The 7500-nt window shown below is 49.2% G+C and overlaps 1 protein-coding gene across 3 annotated transcripts in view; it reads right to left on the reverse strand.

The window, feature by feature from the left end:
• Positions 1–1390: 1390 nt before the first annotated feature.
• kif18a (kinesin family member 18A) overlaps positions 1391–7500 on the reverse strand; it is a gene marked incomplete at its 3' end in the record, with an annotated part of 31811 nt that continues 25701 nt past the window's right edge. Inside the window, 3 exon segments of one of the 3 annotated variants that reach the window (XM_048230884.1) lie at positions 1391–1497; positions 1714–1806; positions 2081–2444. In XM_048230884.1, the coding sequence (XP_048086841.1) occupies positions 1391–1497; positions 1714–1806; positions 2081–2444 (564 nt within the window). 3 annotated transcript variants of the gene reach the window in all.

Here is a 7500-nt window from a genome sequence, read left to right on the forward strand (position 1 = left end):
AATACATGAATAAAAATAACAATTATGTATTTAGAGAAAAGATCCTGTGCTCTGAGCCCCCTTCCTCCCCCCAGGGCTTGTTTGTCTGCTGGACTAGGCCCCAATGACTTTACACTACGGCGATCAAGTTTACAGTTATCAAGTTTATACCGTTTACACTACAGCGATCAAGTTTACAGTTATCAAGTTTATACCGTTTACACTACAGCGATCAAGACTCCTACTGCCATTGTGCAGATCCATAGCAGTCTGCCTGGGTGAGGTTTCATATTGTCAGCCACATCTTAGCACGCACGCACTCACTCACTCACTCACGCACGCACGCACGCACTCACTCACACTCACTCACGCAGGACTAAACAAGTTACTTAAAACAACGTTGTTGTTGTAGTCGCCGTTACCATGACATTCCACTCGTCACGCCGGCTCATACCTGTGAAAGCCTCCCTCAAGTTGCCCTATGACACAGTTGCCGCACGACCCTCGCGGGTGGCCTCGTCATCGCCAGGGCCCGCTCGCCTTCGTCATGACAACGGCACTGAGTGGCAGTTAACGCCACCTTCTGATCCGTGGGGCTGTGCTAGCGCCAGCAGCACATTCTCAGCCTCCCTGGCGAAGTGTGACTCGACTACTCCCACTGAGAGAGCTCACCACATGCAGCCTGGAGCCAACTATACTCCAGCTATACGTGGTGGCGGAGCGAGGAGCTTGTGGTAAGACTGCCCGTGGAGAGAACACACACTCAAAACGCACACCAACCAAACAAAGCCTGATCACACAGCACCGTGACTCAGTTAACACTCAACACGGCAGAAAGAGAGAGAGAGAGAAAGTAGTGCAAAGGAATAAAGTTTCGTTTCTTAGTTGGACAAGAACATCACTCGCACTGTGTGTCTGTCACCATCACAGAAACACACACACAGAAACAAACAGGCAGGCGTACACCCACACACACAAAAGTTGCATATCGTTCACATTTTAGCACTTCTGATTCTAATTATTGAGTCTGATCCGTATAACTATTCCTCATTTCAATTCTAAAATGTAGAGAAAAAAAATGTTAAGATAAAATATGATTATATCTTTAACTATCATTCCAGAAGTAGTCTATGCTGTAATAATTATTTACAAGTATTGATTTTTTGCATCTTAATTTGTCCTTGTTTGCAACAATAAAGGGGCTATTATGTTTATGAATTGATAGTCGGAACCAAATAAAAAATATTTCAAACATTTCTGAATAATGTTTGAATAGATTTTTCTAATATCGGTTTTCATTATATTTCCTTATCGATTCTAATATTTCGGTTCCAAACCCTAACACACACCTAGACACAGATAGACAGACAGACGGGCGGTAACACACACCGATAGACAAACAGACACTCACCTCCCCCCCGCCGCACACGCAGAGGTTTGGGGTTCATGCTGGGGTCATGCTTGATGCGTTTGGGAGCCGCCATACCGTGAGTGCCGTCTACACCCATCTCTTTGCTGCTGCAACACACACACACACACAAAAGTAAGTACAGAGATTCTAAGTGATTCTAAGAGAACATTTTTTTTAGAGAGAAATAACAAACAAAGCTACTTTCCTTTCCTAACCACTGTCATTTTATGACATTTTACAACACAACACCCCAATCATCAGAATGGAAATGCAATACTAACAGGAAATATGCTAACACTGGAACACACAGGTAGCCAACTGACCCGTAGAGTTTGCGTTTGCCCTGTGCTGCTGAGGTCATGGCCATGTAGGACGGTTTCATGCGGCGGATATCCAGCAGAGAGGGAATCTCAAGTCTGAGGACAAAACATTAGCAATATTAGCGACATAGAAAAACAACCTTATACAGGTAATACTAGCAATGCTAGCATTAGCAATAATCTAACAAACCATAGCAATGTTAGCAAGTGACACACATAAGACGGAACACTAGAATATACAAGCAATAATGGTGTTAGCGGTATGGCACATGTTCAACGGCATTGAAAAACATAAGCATTAGCCGATTTAGCAAAGATAAGTAGCTTCTAATGAAACAATATCCCCAAAACCCCTCAACTCCTCCCTTACCTTTTCAGGGGCTCGTTAAAATTGTTTGGCTTCAGGGCCTGTGTTTGAGTGGGTGATACCTCAGAGAGGATCACCGTGCTGTCGGCCGGCTTTGCGTCCTCACTGACGCCAATGTCGAACGTGGTGTCGGGGTCGTAGGTCACGGTGGCGTTGGCGGCGCTGGAGGTGTTGGGGGCGTCGCCCTGGGCACGCCGTTGACCCACCTCTGGCGTGTACTGCAGCGGGAACATCCCCTCCTGGCGACAGACCTCCTGCACGTCGGGGGGACACAGCGTCGCCATGGTGGCGACCGGCTGCCGGGCCGTCTCCGGGGGCGATACGGCCAGCTTCCGTCGAATCGGCTTCTTCGCGGGGGGCTCCTGAACTGAAGGAGGGGCAGGTTTTTCAGGGGGTGCAATAGCAGGGGCAGAAGACGGGGCTGAACAAAACAAAACAAAAAACAAACAAACAGAAAGGTTTGTTTACTTCTCTGTTTTTGTTTACTTGACAAGATGAAGCCTACTAGTTTGTTTCTCAGGATTTCACTATCAGCCTACAATTCATGTTGTGAGGCAATGCGTTTATGCTTTACTTAGCACTGCTAAAACAGTCAGAACACCAATTTCCAACATAAAAGAGCATAGATTATCAAAGGCAAGTACAATTAAGGAGATGACAGAGTAAGGCAAAATAAAATAAATGAAAAACATTTGTGGACTGAAATAAATGTCAAACAAACCATAAAAGAGAGTTGGTCAGTCAATAAGGGGCTTTCACAGGGGTCATTGCAAACACATCTCGACTCTTTGAAGCCTTAAACATACACCTCAAGGCCTAAGTGTGTGTAACAGGCAGGATCAATTTTATATGGCAAATTGTAGGGGGAAATGTAATTGGGGACATCTAATTTATGAAAGACCTCCTCAAGCGAAATGTGCCATCTAATTTCTGTAAAATGGATTCAACGGCTTGTTTCAATCGGAAGCAGCGGTTGCATTAGACCGTCGCCATCCGTCATTTTGGCGGCCGGGGTCGTAGAAATTCTGTCATAATCTTTTTAATAAGACATGCAGTAGCAAAAGGTTTGCTGTCTGAAATCGAAGTTGCACAACTTTAGAACCTCAAGGCTTTTGTGACACAGTCAGCCAGCCAGTCAAGATGGTTAACACGACCTTTGACCTCTGATCAGAAGAGATGTAAGGGGCGCGACTAGAGTGAACAGTCCAACTCTGTTGCATAGTTCACATGAGGACTGTAAGATCTGATTTATACAGATCCATCACCACAACCTACAGGCTCGGCACTCAGCTCAGCTGAATGACTGCGTGTGTAATGTTGTGTTTGTAGATCTTAGTTTTATAAAGTAACTGTACCAGTAACACACCACAGGCACTCAAAAATGTATTGTGTCTGAAAAGAACGAAGCCACTCAAACTCAAACTGCAGAGGAAGTCCTGGACAAGAAACACTGTCTGAGTCAACAACAAAGGCCTACCAAAAGCACAGCACAGGCCTATCTCGAGTGGCCAGGTGTCAGAAACACACACGCACGCACGCACAAACATCCACCAAACAGACACACACAGATGGCATGTGTCTTCTGCACTCATCCATCTGAGTCCCTTTGTCTTGGGTGGCTAAGTGGAGCCGTGCATTACTCCCCTGGGGGACAGGCGCGTGTGTGTGTGTGTGTGTGTGTGTGCGTGAGCCGCACTGGCTCCTGCCAAATCACAATGAGGGAGGCTCAGAGGGTCCTGCCCCTGTGGTCCCCAAACACTGTCGGGCCACCTCGCACACGCATTAAACCGCCGCCGTTAGGATGGATGACCACGCCGCACGCTTCTGGCAGCTACTACTGCCATCGCTATCGCCACTACTGCAGTGAGTCTGGGCAGGGGGAAACCCCGTGGATCAGGGAAGTGGGAGTCTGTGTGTGTTTGAGTTTGAGTGTTTGTGTGTGTGTGTGTGTGTGTGTGTGTGTGAGAGAGCCTGCATATGCCTGCCTGTGTAGGACAGTCTCTCTCCCTCTCTCTCTCTGTGTGTGTGTGTTTGAAAGAAAGCTTGAGAAAGTCTGAAAGCCGCAGTGTGTGTGTGTGTGTGTGTGTGTGTGTGTATGTGAGGGATCCTGATTCTGTCTATATGTGAGTGTGAGTAGTGAGTGTGTTTGTGTGTGTATGTGTGCATGTGTGTGAGAGACTGTGTGTGTGTGTGTGTGTGTGTGTGTGTGCAAGAGAGAGAGTGTCCAGCTGCTCAAGGTTAACCCAGCTGTCCCAGCCTGAGCTACAGTCTGCAGGCCTGGACAGGTCCAGGCCCCGTCGGGTAATTTGGCCGAAGCACTTCTGTCTCGACCGCTAATTAGCCGGCAGGAAGGAAGCGCGGGATGGATAATGTAACCCAACCTCCGCCGGCACGGGCGGCAGGCAACTGGCAGTGACCGACCGACTGGCACGAACCCCCCAGTGGCAGTGGCGCGGCCGCCGTGCTAGACCGCGGTTAAATTATTCACCACGGAATCAGTCGCATGGGGAGACAGGAAGTGTCGAGGCCTCGTGAAGAACGCCCGTTACAGCTGTGTGTGTGTGTGTGACGTGGGCTGTGACGTGACAGAACAGAGGAGATGGGGGCAGAGAAAGCGAGAAAGAGAGAAGAATGGAAGGAAGAGAAGAGAGACAGGAGAAGACAAAAGAAGAGGGGAGGAGAGGAGAGAGAGAAGTGAGAGGGAGATAGGAGAGGAAAGGAGGAGGAGGAGGAGAGAGGGAAGCATGAGAAAAGGAGGTAAAAGCAAGGGAGAGAAAGAAGACAGAAGAGAGAAGAGAAGAAGAGAGACCAGGGAAAAAAGGAGAGAAGGAAAAGACAAGAGAGAGAAGAGGAGAGGAGATAGTAGAGGGGAGGAGGTGGTGCACTGGCAGCTAGAGGGACCCACAGCCACTCCTGCTCCCCAGAGATGAGCCATGTGCCTGGGGGAGAGGGCAGAGCGTGAGCCAGCCAGCGAGCCAGCGAGCCAGGTGTCTGATAGGACAGGGAGCCGCAACAGCCCCACAAATGTGATTTAATTAATCCAGCTGATGAGGGTCGGATCAGAGGTGTGTGTGTGTGTGTGTGTGTGTGTGAGAGAGACGGGCAGAGGGCGGGGGAACAGGATGTGACAGACGTGACGAGGGCTTTGACGTTTCAATCCAAGCCTGGAGTAGCAGGGGTGCTGTTGCAAGGTAATGAAGGGACAGGGGAGCAAACGGACAGACGGGCGGACGGACAGACTGGCTCAGCAGTGGGAGTCTGAGTCACACATGCCGGGGGTGGGGTGGGGACGTGAAGAGGGAAGAGAGGAGAGAAAGAGAAACAGAAAGAAAGTGAGAAGAAGAAGGGGGGGCAGAGTAAAAGAGATAGATAGATAGATAGATAGATAGAGATAGAGAGAGAGAGACTGAGATAGAGAGAGATAGAGAGAGAACTCCTGTCTTTATTGCCAGCACACAGCAGATTCAGACACGGCAGCAAGTAATTCAAAAAAAGACAACAAAAAAAAAAAAAAAAAAAAAAATTCTGGTCTACTGGACACATCCGCTGGGTCAAGGACCGAGTAGCCCACAATTTCATTCACATTTACAGGGACAGAGAGAGGGAGGGAGAGAGAGAGAGAGAGAGAGTTGTATGTGTGCGTGTGAGAGGAAGAGGAAGAGAGAGACAGCGAGAGAGGGGCATTAAGACAAAACCATATAAATCATGATTTAACAAGACAGCCAGGATAAGGCTGAACAACCAGCTGCCTGAACAACACACACACACACACACACACACACACACAGAGGTAATTTACCCAGTCACACGTAGGCATATCCCACAGACTGTAAGACCGTGTGGTGTAGTGCAAGTGTGTGTGTGTGTGTGTGTGTGTGTGTGTGTGTGTGTGTGGGGCCTGATGGAGACAGTGATGAATGGCAGTGCTGGGCTGGGCCGTGGGAGGGGAGGGGAGGGGGAATATTTTGGGCTGCAGGGGCATTAATCCATGCATGAGACGCTATTTCTGGACCAGAGCGGCTTGGATTAGGGCCACCCGACTGCTGCTGATGCTGCTAGCGCCACCGCCACCCCCAGCATCCAGGCTGCACTCATCCGCACCCTCCCTCTCTCTATCTCTCCATCACTCACTTTTCACCTCTCTCTCTCCATCACTCTCTCTCTCTATTTGTGGAGGAGAGTGAGCCGGATTTGGGCCACATGACCCGACTGTTGCTGCTACCCACGCTCTCCCCCCACCTCTCCATCTATCCCTGTCCCTCCATCATTTTCTCTCTCTCTCTCTCTCTCTCTCGTTTTTCATTGCACCAGTGTTCTTGCTGATGATGATCGGGGAGTGTCTTTCATAACTGCTGCACCCCTCCTCACACACACACACACACACACACACACAGAACACGGATTTTATGAATGAATTTGAGAGAGGGGAGGGGGAGTGTGTGCCTGTGCGTGTGTGTGCATGTTGATGGGGGAACAGAAAGGTAAGGAGGCCAACAGACAAGGGAAAGGATAAGGATAAAAAAAGCTTGATAGGATATAGATGGATATATGAGGGGGCAGAGAGAGAGAGAGAGAGAGAGAGAGAGAGAGAGATGAGTATGATTGACAAGTGAATTGGGGCGAGACTGAGTCGAGCATCAGGCATCAGACAGGGAGACTAGCAACCAGCTGGAGATGGAGAGAAAGGTCGACAGCAGAGAGAGAGAAGGAGGGAATAAAAAGAGCAAGACAGAGAGAAAGAGAGAGAAGAAGGCTTACAAGTGAAAAGAGCCAAGTACACAGTGGGGGGAAGAAAGGGAATGAATATATGAAGAGAGAATCGGGTGGAGAGGAAGAGAAAAAAAAGATGGAGATAAAAGAGAGAGAGAGAGGCATGCATTCGTCTGGGCTGGTCTGTCAGCGCCTGTCCCGACGTGTGAGCCTCTGTTCTCCCATCTGCCTCTCTCCATCCCTCCCTCCCTCTCTCTCTCAATCCCTCCCTCCCTCCCGCACTGCAGCCTCTCAGAGGTGGGACAGGACCGGTGGGGTGGGGTGGGGTGGGGGGAGGAGCAGACTGCTCCATTCATAACCACCATTCATCCGTGGGGCGGGTCTCTGTACCGCAGTCCTCTTCCTCCCTCCCTCCCTCCCTCCCCTCATTCATTCATTCTTCCTCCCTCTCCCTCTCCTCTCTCTCACACACACACACACAGGTACCCTACGCACATGCGCGACCCTGCGTGCGTCACAGAGACTCACAGCTGGGCTTAACACACCAAACAGAAAAAGAAAAATCTCACACAGCTTCCTTTGTCTCAACATCGAACGGCTCTCTCCCTCTCTCCTCTCTTTTTTTTTCCCTCTCCTCACTCCTCTCTTCTCTCACCCTTCATCTCTTTGTGTCTGTCTGCACATCTCTACACACATACACACAGAAAAAAAAA

Source organism: Alosa alosa, chromosome 21 (genome assembly GCF_017589495.1).
Source record: "Alosa alosa isolate M-15738 ecotype Scorff River chromosome 21, AALO_Geno_1.1, whole genome shotgun sequence".
Lineage (NCBI taxonomy): Eukaryota > Metazoa > Chordata > Actinopteri > Clupeiformes > Clupeidae > Alosa > Alosa alosa.